At 43.2% G+C, this 19,261-nt stretch overlaps 1 protein-coding gene across 3 annotated transcripts in view; it reads left to right on the forward strand.

The window, feature by feature from the left end:
• The window catches only part of nsun6 (NOP2/Sun RNA methyltransferase 6), a 45,639-nt gene that overhangs the window by 3,058 nt on the left and 23,320 nt on the right, over nt 1-19,261 (forward strand). For 2 of the 3 annotated variants that reach the window (XM_078234691.1, XM_078234697.1), the window contains 5 exons: nt 1,653-1,765; nt 4,541-4,696; nt 14,662-14,750; nt 15,305-15,414; nt 17,556-17,709. In XM_078234691.1, the coding sequence (XP_078090817.1) occupies nt 1,688-1,765; nt 4,541-4,696; nt 14,662-14,750; nt 15,305-15,414; nt 17,556-17,709 (587 nt within the window). In that variant the 5' untranslated portion in view covers nt 1,653-1,687. Of the gene's footprint in view, nt 1-511; nt 627-1,652; nt 1,766-4,540; nt 4,697-14,661; nt 14,751-15,304; nt 15,415-17,555; nt 17,710-19,261 lie in introns of all 3 variants that reach the window. The other variant, XM_078234704.1, reaches the window with a different exon arrangement.

Here is a 19,261-nt window from a genome sequence, read left to right on the forward strand (position 1 = left end):
TTTATTGGCAAAGTGAGCTCTGGATAGTGTGGTCAAAAGAGGTAAGTTTTAAAGAGGAAAGTGGAAGGGGGCCAAGGATGGTCCCTTGTGGGAAATCATTCATGCGTGAATGTCAAGAGTCGCCATTGATGACAATTCTCCAGCTATTTCCCTAGATATTCCTCTCAGTCAACTTTAGAGACTGCACAGCGTCATCTTTCAAGTATCTGAACCTGTGTAAGCAAGGCAAGATGGAAGAACTGTAGAATCTGAACCAGAAAATGCCAGTTAGAATAGTTAATTCAATGCCCCATCAGGTACAGCAAGTGCAATAGAGGGAACAAAAGATTGGATTACAAGAGGTTAAAAGAGACAAAAATATATTTAACTCTCCAATATTTGTATTTCACTATTGTAGTTGTGCAAAACAATAAATGTATATATAAAGTAGGGCAGAATTCCTCTGTAATGCTTCTGTTACATTGAAATATGTCAGTAAGTTGTAATCCTGGTTTATTGCCTTTTTTATTAGTGGGACATGGGCATCGTTGGCTGGCCAGCATGTATTGCCCATCCTGAGTTGGCCAAAGGCAGTTGAGGGTCAACCACATTGCTGTGGCCCTAGAGTCACATGTAGGCCAAACTAGGTAAGAATGGCCAATTTCCTTCCCTAAAGGACATTAGTGAACCAGATGGTTTTTTTTTGACAATTGACAATGGTTTCATGTTCATCCGTAGATTCTTAATTCCAGATATTTTTATTGATTTCAAATTCCACCATCTGTCGTGGCGGGATTTGAATTCGGGTCTTCAGAACATTAGCTGAGTTTCTGGATTAATAGTCTAGCAATAATACCACTAGGCCATAGTCTCCCCTGTTAGTTTTTACTTTTTTCAAGCTAAACCCTTTTGCACACTTCAGTTATCATAGAATCATAGAAACCCTACAGTGCAGAAGGAGGCCATTCGGCCCATTGAGCCAGCACCATCAACAATCCCACCCGGGCCCTATCCCCACAACCCTACGTATTTACCCTGCAAGACCCCCTGACACTAAGGGGCAATTTAGCATGGCCAATCCACCTAATCCGCACATTTTTGGACTGTGGGAGGAAACTGGAGCACCCAGAAGAAACCCATGCAGACACGGGGAGAATGTGCAAACTCCACACAGACAGTGACCCAAGGCCGGAATTGAACTTGGGTCCCTGGCGTTGTGAGGCAGCAGTGCTAACCACTGTGCCACCGTGCACCCAATGTAATCTAATATATTTTTGCATTCCTGCAAACTCTGAATACTAAGTTATCTGATTATACTTTTCATTTTGTGCTCTAACCTATTCTTCATTCTTTTAATTTTCAATATTTTTTCACCTATGCTGTTGTTCAAACTTTCTGGAAACGATTTCCTCCTTTACTTCTCTTAAGTTTTCAGAACCAAAATTCTATTTTTTTAAAATTCATTCATTGGATTTCCGTGTCACTGAAAAGGCCAGCATTGATTTTGTATCCCTTAATGCCCTTGAGAAGATGGTGGTGAGCTGCAAGTTAGATGGCAACACCCATCTAACACATGGGTACTAAAATATTGCAACGCAATAAACCCTGTATTCTTGAATATACTTCAGATTTTTGTGCAGAAATGACCTTTTGTGTTTGTCATTTTATTTCAGTGAACTTGCGTTGTGAGATTACTGAATAAAGAAAAATGGTCTCTGTCTTTCCCAAAATTTCCCTGAAGCCAGAGGTGACGGCCTATCTCCAAAGTGTCTTTAAAAACAAAGAGGTAATGATTTACATAACAATGCTTGGACTTAATGACACAAGTTACTATGCAAATGTTTCGACAAAGAACAGCGAAAATTCCATGCTGTCTGACTGAACTAAAACCCCAAAGAGAACTAAAATCCCCAAACATTAGCAATGACTGAATTTCTTAGCAATGTAGAGCGCAATCAACAAATTGGAGCCAAAATGTTCAAAATCGTTTTTATGAACAAATTTTCAATCTTTCATCCCTAGATTTCTTTAATCAAAGCTTTTGCAAGCGTACAAATTAGGAGCTGGAATAGGCCATTCAGCCCCTTGAACCTGCTCCACCATTCAATAAGATCATGGCTGATCTAATTGTGATCTCAACTCCACATTCTGTCTACCTTCAATAACCTTTGATTCTCTTGTTAGTCAAGAATCTATCTACCTCTGCCTTAAAAATGTTAATTGGCCCTGCCTCCACCACAATTGGGGAAGAGTTCCAAAGATTTGCAACCTTCTGAGTGAAACAATTTCCCTCAGATTTCTCCATATTGCCGTTGAAAGTGTGTTCAGCTGTGTGAGGTTAAGTGCAGGTGAAGGCTGCAGCGTGTCATCACAATCTACCTGCTGTACATGCTGCAGGTGTCATTAGGTTCCTGCGTGCAAAACCCTTTACAAATTGGCATCCAGTGTATGTCCCATCAGCAGCTGCCATTTTTGTAGTGCCAAATAGCACTCAGTAAATGTATGCTATGGAGCCTGATTTCACCCCACCATCTTTCAGATAAGGCGTTAAACCAAGGCCCTGTGTCAGTTCAGGTGAACATAAAAATTCCCGAGGCACTATTTAGAAAAGAGAACAAAGTTTTAGCATCCTGGCCAACATCTGCTCCTCAACCAACAAATTATCTGATCATTTAGCTATTTGCCAAGCACTTATCATGCGCAAATTGTTACTTACAACACACAAAGTAAGACATGGTTGGATTTGTGCTGCCGGAGGACTAATTTTCTATTCATTGAATATGTTCTTTCTTTAAAAAGTTATCAAAATCATTTTTATGAACACATTTTCAATCTTTCATCCCTATATTTCTTTAATCAAAGCTTTTGCAAACATAAAAATTAGGAGCTGGAATAGGCCAGAGGCTTATGAGGCACAGTGGTTAGCACTGCTGCCTCATAGCACCAGGGACCCAGGTTCGATTCCAGCCTTGGGTCACTGCCTGTGTGGAGTTTGCACATTCTCCCTGTGTCTGCGTGGGTTTCCTCCGGGTGCTCCGGTTTCTTCCCACAGTCTGGAAGATGTGCTAGTTAGGTGCATTGGCCATGCTAAATTCTCCCTCTGTACCCAAACAGCTGCCGGAGTGTGGTGACTAGGGGATTTTCACAGTAACTTCATTGCAGAGTGAATGTAAGCCTACTTATGACAATAATAAATAAACTGTTTTAAAACAATTTAGTAATACGGATATTTATATTTATAGCCCATTCTTTGCAGTGAGCAACAGTGATTGCTGTTGATCTCCCAGAAAGCTACGCTGAGAGATCTAGCGATCTCTGTGGCAAGAATTTTATCTCCCCTGAATTGCATTGGATTATAGCATTGTTTAATGGGGCTTCCAGCTGCATCAAGCTGCAGTGATGCCATCGGCCATCTGAGCACCTGATCCATTAAAACATTTTCACAATTGGCAAACCAGGAAATAAAATGATCAAATCTCTTTTTTTAAGAAGGTTCGAGTGAAAGAAAAATTGGGACATGCACGAGGGATTAAGGTAAAAGCTGAAGTATGGACAAACTACACAAGAAGATTCTTTGAAACATCTAGTTTAATAAATTGGTAATTGGTCACAGTGGAGAAATTTAACAATGTCCCACATTTTTTCAGAAGTGATTGGTTGTTGATATTAACACAAAAACAGAAAATGCTGGAAAATCTCAGCAGGTCTAACAGCATCTGTGGAGAGAGAATAAAGCCAACGTTGAGTCTGGATAACCTGATTCGAAATGTTTTCTCTATTCTCTCTCCACAGATGCTGCCAGACCTGTTGAGATTTTTCAGCATTTTCTGTTTTTGTTTCAGATTCCAGCATCTGCAATATTTTGCTTTGATCTTATAGTTGTAGATATTACTTGGGTCAGAATCGGTGAACCAGGCTCATGGAGTTTCTGACAGCAATATTAGAGCAAAAAGTAGAAGTGGCCAAATCGAGTGAATGCCGGTTCTTGGGATGCCCACCGTATGGCAGAGCAGTGAATGACAGACTGCAATTACAGGACTTCTGTATTTATCTGTGCTCGGGTTTAAAAAAGAAGTTTTAAAGTTTATTTATTAATCACAAGTAAGGTTTACGTTAACACTGCAATGAAGTTACTGTGAAATTCCCCTAGTCGCCACAGTCCGGCGCCTGTGGCGTCAATGCACCTAACCAGCATGTCTTTTAGAATGTGGGAGGAAACCAGAGCACCCGGAGGAAACCCACACAGACACGGGGAGAATGTGCAAACTCCACACAGACGGTGACCTGAGTCTGGAATTGAACCCAGGTCCCTGGCGCTGTGACGCAGCAGTGCCAATCACTGTGCTACCGTGCCACCCAAAATCCTGATGTTCAGTCAGAATCAGAGCGGTAATGATGGGGAAAACCGATGGTCGCTGTCGAAAACTCAGCAAACTCCAGGCCTATAATTCCAAGCACATTAAGTTCTGTATGTGCTTACTTGATGCAGCCAAAACACCAGACTTTACTGCACTTTTTAATCGTGAAGATTTGTTTTTAAGGATAAACATTCTGCTTTTAGCTTTTGGCAGCTTTGGGATCTGAACAGTCCGAGTTCAAATTCGATGCCCTTTTAAGCCGTTTGTCGCATCCTCCAGCTTTCACGAGCATCAGAGTGCATACTTGTGCAGCCTCCACTGACCATGTTAAAAAACTGTTGACTGAAGAGATCCAGAAGGTTTGACCTGCTTCAGTTTGTTCATTTTTCAAAGATGCTAAGTTGTAATGTGACTGCACCAGGCAAACTAGGTCTTGCTGGTCTCTTAATTTATACGTGTATAATGTTTCTGTCTGAATATAATGCATTAATTGCCTAGCTGAATCTACTCACAATATGTGGCTCAGAACAAAATGGTGATTAATTGGATTTAATTTATTGGATTGGTACCAGTAAGTTTTTAAGATGTCAAACGATGAATTTGGCAGTGGCAGAATCATTTATTTTCATTGAAGTACCTTTACCACATGTTACTGTGATAAATACAATGACAAATTTGGGTGAGAAATAATTTTAAACTCCAAAACTGTTTTTTAAAAGAACTAGAATGAAATAAATTTGAAAAACCCTTGTTGAAATCATCATGTAGTTAAAATTAAATCTCATCAATAGGAGAGGTGATGGCCTAATGGTATTATCGCTAGACTATTAATCCAGAAACTCAGCTAATGTTCCAGGGACCCATGTTCGAATCCCACCACAGTAGATGGTGGAATTTGAATTCTATAAAATAAACCTGGAATTAAGAATCTACTGATGACCATGGAACCATTGTTGATTGTCAGAAAAGACCTATCTGGTTCACTAATGTCTTTTAGGGAAGGGAATCTGCCGTCCTTACCTGGCCTGGCCTATACGTGACTCCAGAGCCACAGCAATGTGGTTGACTCTCAACTGCTCTCCAAGGGCAACTAGGGATGCGCAATAAATGCTGGCCAGCCAGCGATGCCCACATCCCAAGAATGAATAAAAAAAGATAGGACGGGGTTCTCCCAAAAAAAATTCAAAGTTCCCAATTCGCGTGAAAATGGAAGTAACTCCCGTTGGTTTTTTTCAGCGTGATTTTCAGATAGAATCTCTGACTGTGCATCACAGTGTGCCCTAGTGGAGTTCCCTCTGAAAATCAGGGGGTGAAACCTATTCTTGCCGGAGAGGCCGGTAGCACAGCGCTGAGCGGGCCTCTGCGTATGCACCGATCTGTCAGTGTGGAGAACGAACGAATGCGCAGTGGTCTCACATTGCCAGTCTCCTGAACATTGGCCAACTCTGCAACCCCTGATCGCTGGCCTTCCGACTCCCCACCCCCTGATAGTTGCCTTCCCGGACCGCCCCGGGCCAGACCTGATCTCCTCCTGACAGACCCGACTCTTCCTCCCACCTCCCCCCCCCCCCCCCCCTCCTCCCCACCCGGAAGTCCCAATCGCCATCCTTCCTCCCGCTGCCACCAAACCTGAATGCAGAGTGGCAGCGGGACCCCCCCCCCCACCCCCACAAATTGCCCTGACCCCTTGTCACTGCCCGATACCCAGTAGACAGTGCCAAGGTGCCCTTTGGGCAGTGTCAGGGTGCCACTCTGGAGGGGAGGCTGGATAGATGCTAACGGGCCTGGAGACTTCAGTCCTGGGCCTGCTAATGATATGGAAATCTGGGTTAGCATATTGAAAGCAGCTTCGTGCCAATTTCCAGCTCAGAGCTGATTACTCTGAAAATCTTTGGCTGGGAGATGCACGGAGACCCAGGCATCCGGGGGGAAGCCCGCGAAATGGCCTCCGCTGATGTCTTCCAGTCCAATGCGCTGCTAGATCAGCACAGCGGGCTGGAAGAATCGCCCCCATCGAGTCTACTGACTTTACCATGACTGTACAGTGACTTACTGGTGTGCCACTGACATATCATTGGATGGTTTGACGTGTATTCTATCCAATTTCTCAAACAAGTCTTTGCCCATCTGCACACATTCTAATCAGTTGTAAGCATTAAGGGGGTACTGACACACACTACTGCAGCGTATTTTGCTAATTGAGAAAGAAGTTGCAGACTGAGGAAATTGCCTGCCCATCTTTTAAGAAAGAGGGAATGACTAATTATCAATATAATATTTGCAGCACTGGGAGTGATTGTCAATATATTTTTATAAGAGTCATTGATGAACTGTGTCTGCAGAAACTGGGTAACGTTGAAAAGCTGCAAATGAAGATCAACATTGTTTTTACAATTACATGCACATTAAAAAATTTATAGAAGAAGGCAGAAGGAGGTTTTTTCTTGCAAAACAGAAAACCGTTGCACAGTTTTGAGCAATTTACCAGTTTGCAAAGCTGAAAAATGCATTGGTTGCAAACTTCTGAAGTAAATGACAAAACTGCTTAACTGAAAAATGTAACTATTCATTTTCAGCATACATCTCCAAAGATGTGCGGGTTAGGTTGATTGGCCAGGTTAAAAATTGACCCTTAGAATCCTGAGATGCGAAGGTTAGAGGGATTAGCGGGTAAATATGTGGGGGTAGGGCCTGGGTGGGATTGTGGTCGGTGCAGACTCGATGGGCCGAATGGCCTCCTTCTGCACTGTAGGGTTTCTATATAATTCTATATAATTCTATATCTGGGGGAGTCATGAATATCAGATTGAAAAGCTTAAAAATTGCCTGGAAGCACATTGTACCCTCACGGAACACTAACCATTCTGTTTTACAGAGAGATTTTGAGAATCTAAATATTTAATTGTCTGATTGTAATGTGAAGCTTTATTTGAATGTATTCTACCATGAAATGAATTGGGACTTCAGTATAATGTCTGCTTAACTGCTGCTTCCGCATCGGAATAGTAGAGGTGGAAAACTACGGCAGCTGGATATTTTTGCATTTAAATAACCTCCTGTTCATTTCGTTTTCATGCATTTGCACGTAAATCATTGAACTAGAAAGGCTCGCGATTCTAAGCTGCTGGGGTAATTTGGGAAATTCAGACTTGGTGAGGGACTTTGAAGATCATGGAACCATACATTCCAGAAGGATGCCATTCGGTACATCATGCCTCTGCCAGTCCTTTCAAAGAGCTACTCAAGTAATTCCATTTCCCTGTTTTTTTCTCTCTCTCCAATATCCCTGCAATTTACTGAGACTGGAAAGAGAGTAATGCAGAAGTGAAGTTAAATATTTAGGGCCAGTTTGGATTGTTTGATTTTTTTTTTCTGGCTTAAACAGTTGATTACGATATGACTGCACTACATGTAGTGATAAACTGACTCCAGCTTTCTCATAATTAATTTTCCTCCATTATAAGTGCTAAATTAAGTTTTTTTTTAAGGAAACATCTTATTTGATGTTTTCAGACGTTGTATTAAGCAACAAAAAGCAATTTCTCTTTGAGAATTCCACTGTTGTGAAATATGCCTCATTTAGAATTAAAGGAGTTAGGTAGAAAATTAGCAAGCAGGACCTCAACTGTAGTAATCTCTGGGCTATTCCCAGTACCACGTGCAAGTGAGTACAGAAATAGGAGGAAAAGGCAGATGAATGCATGGCTGGAAAGATGGTGCAGGAGAAAGGGCTTTAGATTCCTGGGACATAGGGACTGGCTCTGGGGGAGATAGCACCCAAAGGACCATAAGGTACAGGAGCAGAATTAGGCTATCCGGCCCATCGAGTCTGCTCCGCCATTCGATCATGGCTAATAAGTTTTTCAACCCCATTCTCCTGCCTTTTCCCTGTAACCTTGCCAATCAAGAACCTATCTATACTCAACGACCTGTACACGCCGGACAGATTGCACCTGAATAGATCTGGGACTGAGTTCCTTGTGGACATTCTTGCTGGTGCTGTTGGGAGGGCTTTAAACCAACTCAGCAGGGGTACCGAGGGTAAATATTAGAAAGGAATACCAGAATGTTCAAAATACTGAGAAAGACAGAAAACACTAGTTATAAAGAATAGTAAGTAAATAGGTGATGCCGTGATCAAGGGAGAAAGTAATGACGTCTAAATCAGAGTTGGTGTGCATGTATAATCAGGGTTACTGTGAATGTATGTGAATGCACTTAATAAATAAGATTCAGGAGTTACAGGCACATTGCATTATGGAAATATGATGTTGTGGTGACAACAGACCTGGCTCAAAGAAGGGCAGGACAGAGTGTTAAATATTCCTGGGTACAAGATGTTTGGAAAAGATAGGAAAGGGAGAGGGATAGTGGTATTGGTTAAGGAGAGCATTGCAGTGCTGGAGAAAGAGGGTGCCCCAGAGGGTTCAAGGACAGGATCAATTTGGCTAGATCTACGAAACAAAAAGAATGCAATTATATTGCTCGGTGTAGTCTATAGACCAACAACTAATGAGAAGGATGTAAAAAAACAAATCTGCAGGGAAATTACAGAGAGATGCAAACATTATAGAGTAGTTGTACAGGGGGACTTTAATTATTCAAATGTAGACTGGATAATGGTAGTGAAGGATAGTTGGGTGAAGGACAAAAATTCCTAGATTGCGTCCAGGAAAATTTCCCACAACAGTACATATCCAGTCCAGCAAGAAAGGATTCAGTGTTAGACTTGGTTCTTGGAAATGAGATGGACAAATAGAGCAAGTATCAGTGGGGGAACATTTAGGAGACAGTGATCATTGCATTGTAAAGATTAGGATGATGATAGAAAAGGAAAATAGGCAATTTAAAGTAAAAATAATTAACTGGGGAAGAGCCACTGGGGCAAGAATGGAGACTGGAACTAAAGGTTGGAGGGAAAAACTGTAGCTGTATACTGGGCTTCCTTCAAAACAGACATGGTCCAGACATGTCAAGGTATATTACCTTAAAAAGGAAAGAGAGGGCAAACAAATCCAGAGTTCCCTGGATGAAAAAGGCGATAGAAATTAAGATAAGGAAGAAAATGTCTGCTTATGACAGGTATCAGGTAGAAAAAACAATTGAGAACAAAGCACATTCGAGAAGCAAAGAGGCATTATAAGAAATGACGAGCAGCCAACATAAGGGGAATTCCAAAGTCTTCTAAAGGCATATTTTTGGAGCTTTTTTTTAGAGGCTAAGTATTAAGTTGGCTTTCACTTAAACATGGCTCAGCTAACACAAAGACACGCAGAGACAGTATTCTGGTTAAAGACATTTCTTCATTTTCCAAGCCTGGTTCAATGTACAAGGGAGACTAATTTGAGCAGTTCCAAATCACTCGGAAATTACACCATTCTCAGTATTGCAATTATACAAGTTTCAAAAGCCATTTGCCTACCACTTTGCTCACAACAGCTGGATATGAGCCAATCATTATTGGTATGGATTATTTACCTGAGCCAATAACATTTACCCTCTGACAACATGGGACTATGTGAGTTCGCGGATTTTGGAAGTCTTTCTCACAGTCACCTGATACTTTGTTACCGAGTGTAATGCATGTCCTATTCATTAAAACTGTCTGGGACCTCTGGGACTGTCTGGAGTCCATACTGATATGAGTTGTTTTTCCCTTTGCTGAACAGCCGCATTGTTCTGAGGAATGTGGTTCTATTTACTTGATTATGTCCCATCATGCCTTAGAACATTGTATCATGAGCCAAGGTGTATGCTTTTAAAACAGAATATATGTTTTCAAAAATACATGTCTAAATTCACTAACAGTGGTTATATGTGTCTCTATGCAAAAGTACCTTTGTAAACTATATTCCAGGCACTTTGTGACCACTCTATTCACTCTGATTTATTAGTCTTTCAGTCCCAAACTATTCTAAACTCCCTCTAACACATATAAATAGTAAAAGGGTGGTAAAAGAAGAATTAGGACTGATTAGGGACCTAGAAGGGAATTTACACATGGAGTCAGGGGGCATGGCTGGGGTATTAAATTAATATTTTGCATCCATCTTCACCAAGGATGTAGATGCTACCCAGGACATAGTGACAGATGAGGAGATTCTCTCCCGAGAAAGATCCAAAATTGATAAAGATGAGTGCTAAATCGTCTTTCGATACTGAAAGTTGATGAGGCACTGGGACCGGATGAGATGCATCCAAGGCTATTGAAGGAAGTGAGAATGGAAATTGCATGGACACTGGCCATAATCATCCAGTTTTCTCTAGATTCAGGGGAGGTACCAGAGGACTGGAGAATTGCAAATGTTACACCCTTATTCAAAAAATGTATGGATATCTCCAATAATTACAGACCATTCAGTTTAACATCAGTGGTGGGCAATCGTCTAGAAACAATTATTCAGGATAGACTTAGCAGTCACATGGAACAATGGATTGATTAGGAAGAGTAAGAAGTTTAACAACACCAGGTTAAAGTCCAACAGGTTTATTTGGTAGCAAAAGCCACACAAAAGTGTTTACCCCAGTCCAACGCCGACATCTCCACATCTTGATTAGGAAGAGCCAGCATGGATTTCTAAAGGGGAAATCATGTTTAACAAACTTGCTGGAGTGTTTTGAGGAATTAACAGAGAGGGTTGATGGGGGTAATGCTGTGGATGTGATGTAGATGGACTTTCAAAAGACATTTGATACAGTGACACATAACAGACAATATGAAATAAGGGGTAAAATTCTTAAGGGGGTGCAGGAGCAGAGGGGCCTGAGTATAAATGTGCAGAGATTTAAGGTGACAGGATAGGTGGAGAGAACAGCTAATAAAGCATATAGTGCTCTGAGCTTTATCAGTAGGGGCATAGAGTACACGAACAAAGAGGTTATGCCGAACTTATACAAGACTTAGCTGACTTCAGCTGAAATATTAGACTTAGACTTCGGCTGAAATATTGTGTACGGTTCTGGGCGCCACACTTGGCAGGCAGCTGTTTTAATGAACATTCATGAGATGCAAAGGACGTTCACAGCACCAGCCAACAGGAAGACCAACCCGCCATTGGGAGAATTGCAATGTGATTTTACACTGGCAGGTTTCTGACTTTTTGACTCCCGCTAGATTCTCCACTCCCACCCACCACCAAACCCACCATGGGCAGGACGGGAAAACTCCACCCAGTTTAACGTATAGCCACTGGCTGTTTGTAATTCTCGAGACTACGTTTTGCATTGGTCTATGAGTTCTGCAGACATCAATACCACCTCATTTGCTTTAAGTCTTGTAAGTTATATGTGGTTGAAATCAATCGCGGGCTAGTGATTAATTGAAGTGGAAAAGCAAGAATGTAATTCTAAATGAAATAGAATTCTGAAACCTGGTGGTATAACTTTATAATTCCTTGAAAATATGTGTGGAGGTACATGAAGCCAGGAAACAGCCAGTGGGCCCGATTCTCTGATCGCTTCAGATGGCCAGCGGGAATCCATGCCCTGGTGAATGGAGCATTGGCCAAAAATCAGGATTTCCAATGGCATGAGAGCTCCAAGGATTTGCCCGCCCTGCCCTGCCGGTCCCAATCGGGTTCCCGCCCAGAGCAGATGGCAACACGATAATTATACAAACCCGCTAATTTGCATGTCATTGGTAGGTTCCACATCCAATTCACCAGCCTCCCATCATTCACTGAGCCCGCCAGCAGGAACAGCACCTGGCAGGCTTTACATGTGACTCACAAGCGGGGACATGGTGTGCTGGACCCCGAGGTTGCAGGGAAGGACCACCAACTTCTCAAAAAAGAGGGGCATCCTCCCCCACCCCCCACCCCTCAATTGCAGGTCACCTCCTCTTCCCCTCCAACCTTCCACCCATACCATGCAGCATAAGGGTGGCATGGCCCAAAACCCTCCTTAGACCCCTTCCCACTCTCAGAGACCATCTGACCTCCCCATCCACCCCCTGTTCTCCCCCCTCACATCCCTCAGTCAGCCTCCCTTCAGGCCACATGCTTTCGCTGTGCACTGCATCCCAGCACTCACACCCTGGCCTGGCACCTAGGCCCTGAGGTGGCTTGCGGAAATAGGTCCAGTGGCCATTTTCCCCTCTGCAGCTGGCAGGCTGCAGATGACAGGTCCCTCAAGGTTTTGGTAGGGCAGGGGGGAGGGACGGGATGGGGTGGAGGGTGGTGGATGGGCTCAGGCTGGGGCTAAGGGGTTGACTTTGCCGCTCTCCACTGGGATGGGGTGTTGTGGCTGGACTGCCCCTCTGAGGCCTGAGAGACTTGAAGATAGCCCTGGCATGGGGGTGTAGGGGTGGAGGAGGAGGAGGATGCCCCTCTTTAGTGAGGGGTTGGCGGTGCTCCCCTGGTCAGTGTGAAGGGTACCACTTCACTTGGCCTGACTCTGAGCGCGCAGATCAGAGAGCCATTTACAAATGGCGGCCTGGTCTCGGAACAGTGAGTCTGGTTGGCGGGGTGCTCGAAATGACTAAATGAGCATCTTTCAGGTTGGTGAATCCCACTTGACAAGACGCTGCAAGTGCCACTGGGAAACACTCATTCATTTTCCCGCCGGCATGGTCACAGCCTGAGAACGGGAGAATCGGACCCAGTACTATTTTGGATTTTGTAATAGGGACACGGCACCAGAGTAAATACATATTAATATTGGACCAGGCAGCGATCAGGCTATGGTTAGAGAACTGTGTGTGATTTTGGATATCCCACGGGAGAGTTTGCATTATTTTTGCTGTCTTTATATTTGTTCGGATGATACTCTGAGAGTCTTGAGATGCAGGAGCTTTCGAACAGAGATGAATTTCAGCAGTCGTTTTTATAATTCTGAAGAATACGTTATAGTGTAAATCAGGACGATGATTTCTTTCAATTGTGAGATTGGTAATGAGGAGGCATCAATTTAAAATCACATGTGGAGAGAGGTAGATGAAATTTCTTGAAAACAACATGTTTAGCAGCTTAACATACTTTGCCCAAAGGAATAGTTGAGGAAAATGCAGTGATTTTATGAGCCAGTGGCAGTATTGTAAACTGTATGGTTCTGCAGTATTTCAAATCCAGCAGAAAAATAAAGAATCCTGGGGGCGATTCTCCCAGCCTCCTGCTCCAACAGCGCAACGTTTACTGGGCTTCCCGCTGGGCACCACGACCCCTGCGCATCTCCGGGTCCTGGAAATCAGCGCAGAGCTGATCTAAATATTAAAATCAGAATTTGAATATCATTAGCAGGCCTGGGACTGAAGTATCCAGGCCCACTAGCCTCTCCTTCCAGCCTGGCCCCTTGGCACTGCCCAAGGGGCAAAGTGGCAATGCCCAAGGGGCACCTTGGCACTATTCACCGGGCATCAGGCAGTGCCAAGGGGGGGGGGCTATGGGGGAGAGAGTATGAGGTGGACGGCAATCGGGCTGGCCAGTGGGGTGGAGAATGGTGGATGGGAGGGCCTGGTAGTCGGGGCTGCAGGGGGGTGCGGGATTTGGGACTAGGGGAAGAGGGATGATTGGTGGTCGGGGCTGTCCCGGAGACATCCGGGTGGCCTGCGATCGGAGGGGGGGGGTCGGAAGGGCAGCGATGCAGGGTCGCGGGGCTGGCCAGCGATTGGGAGGCCAGCAGTGCGTGTCTACTGTGCATGTGCCGATCACCGCTCTGACAGATTGGCGCATGCGTAGTGGGCCACTCAGCGCTATGATGCCGGTCTCTCCAGCCGGAATAGGCCCCACCCACTGATTTTTCATTGTGATTCACGCTAGGGCACTCTGTGATGCACAGAGTGTGGAAGATTCCTTTTGAAAATCCCGCTGAAAAAACCAGTGGGACTTACTCCAGTTTTTATGTGAATTTGGCACTTCGAATTTTTTGGGAGAATCCCGGCCCTTATTTTTTTTAAGAAGTGTTAAACAAGTGTTAAACAAAGTTACTTCAGTTCCAGAAAGATACAAGTTCAATTTGTAAGCAATATAGAGAATGCTCAGCTGTTACCATACATTTGATAACGTACTGTACTCTAGCCGGAGGGGACTTGGAGCAATATATGAGATACTATTCAATGCTAAGCAATAGAGCAGGAGAAGCCAAAAGCAAGGGATGTGGTTTTAGAAGCAATGGATCATACCCTAAAAGCATGCTGAGATTGATTTGAAGAGGTAACCAAATGAGTGGGTGAGGGTTATTCAAATTTAATTCATTCAAGTTTTTAGGAAATATTCAAAGTTTGATACGTTTTTCTTAATTATATGTATTTCCACAACTAAGGACATCTTGGTGACCATGAGGCTTGAATCTTAACAAAATGCCGCCCTTTTTATTACTTCATTCACAGCAGTTTAAAGAATGGCCTATCAGTGATATTCCAGTATTGGAACATCCAGAACTTCCAGATGTTCTTCTAATTCCAGTTCTTGGCCCCAGGTATGGAAATATGATTATAGAATGGAATTTGCTCTGCAATGACAATTTGGCATTACTTCCTCACCCCTCAGCTTTCCCTTTCTCCTCCTTTCCGTCCTCTCCCTTCATTTTCCCCCTTCCCTTTCTCCCTTCTTCTCTCTCCCTCCTTCCCCCTCCCTTTATGCATCCTTCCCTTTCTTGTCCCCCCATCCTCCCCATCTTTCTCCCTTCTCCCCATCCTTTTGCATGCTCTGCGCCTTATCATCTTTGGTCCATAAGAGAATGATTATTTTAAATAATGGCCTTTAGAGAAGGCAATCTGTCATCTTTACCCAGTCTGGCCTACACGTGACTCCAGAGCCACAGCAATGTGGTTGACTTTCAATTGCCTTTGGATGACTAGGGATGGGCAATAAATGCTGACCAGCCAGCAACGCCCATGTCCCACAAATGAATAAAAAATATATACATTTCTAAGGAAGTTGTGAAGTGTATAAAAGTGAAAGGAAAGGAATCTAATTCAGTGTTAAGTAGTTCAGGAACTCTGTTTAAATGCTCTTATTTCCTGTTTCCAGGTTAAATCTACAGAGACATTCCATTGAAGTGATTGTGGGAGCACAGTGTGGGAATGCTGTACTTCGTGGAGCACATGTTTTTATTCCTGGCGTATTGTCAGCTCCGAAATGTGAGTTGCGTTGTTTGTTTATTTCATCTTGCTGCTCTTCTCTTTCGGCAATTACCTTCATTCTGCAGTGTGCGGCTTAATACCTCACCTAAAGTGACTGCCAGTGGCTTGTCCATTTTAGGGGAGTATTACAGCTAGTCCTGGGGTGAATCTAGTCTCTGTGCCCATGTTTGCAGCTGAAGCCATTCAATGGAAAATGGGAGCAAGAATACAGGCCAGTTTCTGCAGGCTGGCAGTGCTGGAACTTACATTACTGATCCCAGTGCAATTCTGAGTGAGGTTAATTAACTCTGCAAAGATTGAGGGGTTTAATCTACAATGTTAGTGGTTAGTGTCGTACCACACGCGGGATTTACTCATTCAGCTATCAGAAATCACTGCTTAGGCTAATTGTTGATTAATCTAAAATATCATTTTGCATGCTTTCTTCACCCATTTTAGTTAACACTGACAAAGTAAAACCCAAACCATTTTAACAATCTTACAATCTCCACTTTTTTCAAAGTTTTGGTTATGGTATCCAATTTCCAATTAAAAGCTAAAACGAATTGTCCTTCTGCCATTTGCTTTAAATTTATAAAATTCAATTTCAATCCCAATTTCAATCATTTGTACCTACTATGTAGCAGCTTTAATATGCTCACAAAATGGATAATCACATCTTAGATTATTTTATAAGTTCACCTCTTCCTCTCCCCTTCCTGCTGTCATTTTCTGCTCCCTCTTCCCCTGTCAGGTGTACACTAAGTTCCACACAAGAAGAGAGGAAACTTCTTGGACAATTCAACAGGTCTATTCTCTTAGCTTAGGTTTTGCTTGTGTAATTTTAAAACTAGTGGTATTTGGGCTTATGCCATTGTTAGTAAAATGCTGATTGAAGAACAAAGGTTCTAATGTTCTGTCCAGAGTAAATTAATCCGGCAGAGGGTTTATTATCCATTCCACTCCTCTTATAATTATTTAAGGAATAATTGCTGTCCTCAAATAATATAACATCATGGACCAGATCTTCAAATCAGTAGCAATGCTGAGCACATGCCTGCTGACTATGGAAATAATTGCATGCTGACCTTTTTGTGTACTTGCGGCCGGGACTTCTAATCAGATAGGGGATTGGGTTGATGAGGGTGGGTGGGACTTCGGGTTGGCAGGGTGGGCAGTCGGGCTGGGGAGGGGCGGAGGTTGATTGGGGGTGTGAGCAGGATATGTGTGGGGGTTGATGAGTTGAGTCAATCACTGAGTTCTAGGGTAACTATCAAACTAAGTTGTGCGTATCTAGCTCAAATCTATGAGAATGAGGTAAGTGTAAAGAGAGATTCGCAGAGGCCCTAGGACAGCATAAATCAACCCATTGGAAGTTTAACCTTCCTGGGCAATTAAGGTGCATGTGTAGACATCAGGATTTCCTCAGATCCTGACATGTACCAGCATCGCTGCTCTGGGTACTTGATGATCTGTCCCGCTGGGCTGGGGGGGTGGGGTGGAGGGGGTGGGTGGGGGCGGGGGGAGTGGCTTGCGGCAGGAACAGGAGTTTAAAGTCCTGAAAAGTGCTGGTGGGTCAAAACCCCACATTTTCAAGTTTACTGGGGTGCATTTGGAGGTGTACACAAAAACCCCGTGGAGCAGGTTTAAGTAATTCAAGTAAACAATTAATTTGGATTTAATCCAGGATTCTGTCTTCCTGTCGTTCTCCTTCTTTCTTCTGTCTGCACACGGATTGTTGGATCCCGCCATTCTGATCCCTGCCAGGGCCCCTTTAAATATAAAACCTTCCATTGACTGGTGCAGGTTGTCATCCCAACTGCACTCTGTTACTGTTCAGGAAAGCCAGAGTGAGCTGCTAACGCTGTGGCTGAGTTAAAGAAACATTTTAAACCCTGCTACTGAATCAAACAGGTTTTACCCCTCTGCTGACATTTCTTTCCCTCTACTGCTGCGAACGGGTCTATTTTAATAAACTTCTTTCCAGTGTATCTGTGTGTGATCTAACCATCACATGGTAATCCATTGAAAAATATTATTTAATCATGTTTTTCCATCACCCTCTAAAATCGAATATCCTCACCTTAATCCTAGATTTTTACGTTGTATTTTTCATTTATTAAACAATATAAAATGAAAAGTCTCTTTCTCTGTTTCAGTAATGAAGGCGGGTGATGCAGTTTCAGTTTATTCAGATATTTGTGGCAAATGTAAAAGGGGTGCAGTTGAATTCACGGGATCAAAAACATTTGTAGGGAATGGAATTGCTGAAGTAAGCCGCAACGAAATATTTTGCTCAAACCACACTTTAAGGTAAATATTTTGGAAGTACTGTGTGGTTTTATTAACCCGGGATTGCTTTATTAATTCCAAAATATACATGTCTGCATATTGAGTCAGAACCAAAATTGATATTAATCTTGTTATAATGTTTGTTAAGTTATAATGTGCAACACGTCTTAAGTCCAGGCTCTCCTCAAATACATTTTGTAACATGCTCAACAAACAGATCTGAGATTTGGGATGCACATGTTCAGTGAATGGTTTTGAAGAGTTTTAGTTTCTTCACTTTTTAAATGAGTGTGTTTTGCATGCAAAATACAGAAATAGGACATAGGAATTAGATCAGTCTATTCATCCCCTGATTCTTCTCGGCCTCCTGCTCCAGAGGTCCCCAGTATCAGAGATGCCAGTCTTCAGCCAATTTGATTCTTTCCATGTGAATCAAGAAATGGCAAAAGGCATTGGGTATTGCAAAGCATATGAGTCCCCACCCTATTCTTGAAATAGTACTGAAGACTTATACACCACAATTTGCCTAGTCAATCTGTTCCAATCTGCTAGAACACTGGCATCTACCTGGAAAATTGTCCAGGTATGCCCTTTACACAGAAAGCAGGACAAATCCAACCTGGCCAATTACCGTCCCATCAGTCTACTCTTGATCATCAGTAAAGTGATGGAAGGTGTCATTAACTATGCTGTCAAGCGGCAATTGCATTCTGGACTCTCCCACTGTCGTAAATAGTTTCTCCCTGTGGAACCTATCAATTCCATTGATCAATCTAACACTTCATTTGGATCACTTCCTCTCTATACTCAAAGGGAATATAAGGACAGTCTGTGCAACCTGTCCTCGTATCTTAAATCTTTTAGCCCCAGAATCACTCTGGTGAACCTACACTGCACTCCCTCCAAAGACAAATGGGGCGATCTTACAAAAAAATTGTAACTTCCGAATGACCTTGAAAATGGGAGAGAATCGCTGAATTTTTGAGCAAGCTCCCAGCCGCCATCGTACGGCACTTAGTTAAGAAAAAGAGCTCAGATGAGATTCTCGCCAGCCGAGGGGGGGGGGGGGGGGGCGGAGTCAAATCTTGCCGGTGAAGCTAGTTGCTGAGCTCTAGAGGTGCTGTTGCACCTGTCCCCACCCCCGCCCCTGCCCCGGTCACCACCCCGAACATTGATGGTACCCCACTATCAAAAACAAAGGCCAGGTCATCGAGTGCATTTAAGACAGAGATAGATGGCTTCTTGATTGATAAAGCGATCACGGGTTACAGGGAAAAGGCGGGAGAATGCGGTTGAGAAACTTATCAGCCATAATTGAATGGCAGAGCAGATGGGCCGAATGGCCTAATGGCTCCCAAATCTTATGGTCTTATGAACCCCATGGCCCCGATCGGTGCCTCAGCCGCAGCGGCCAACCGGCAAGGCAAGCCGGTAAAGTTGACCCCAAAGTGTCCTGAATTGCAGTGTCTAGAACTTAATGAAATATTCTAAATGAGGTTTAATCAGACCTCATTAGGTCTGATCAATATTCCATTAGCTGACATGTATCCCATCATATTTCATACATTATTAA

Source organism: Mustelus asterias, chromosome 2, assembly GCF_964213995.1.
Source record: "Mustelus asterias chromosome 2, sMusAst1.hap1.1, whole genome shotgun sequence".
Lineage (NCBI taxonomy): Eukaryota > Metazoa > Chordata > Chondrichthyes > Carcharhiniformes > Triakidae > Mustelus > Mustelus asterias.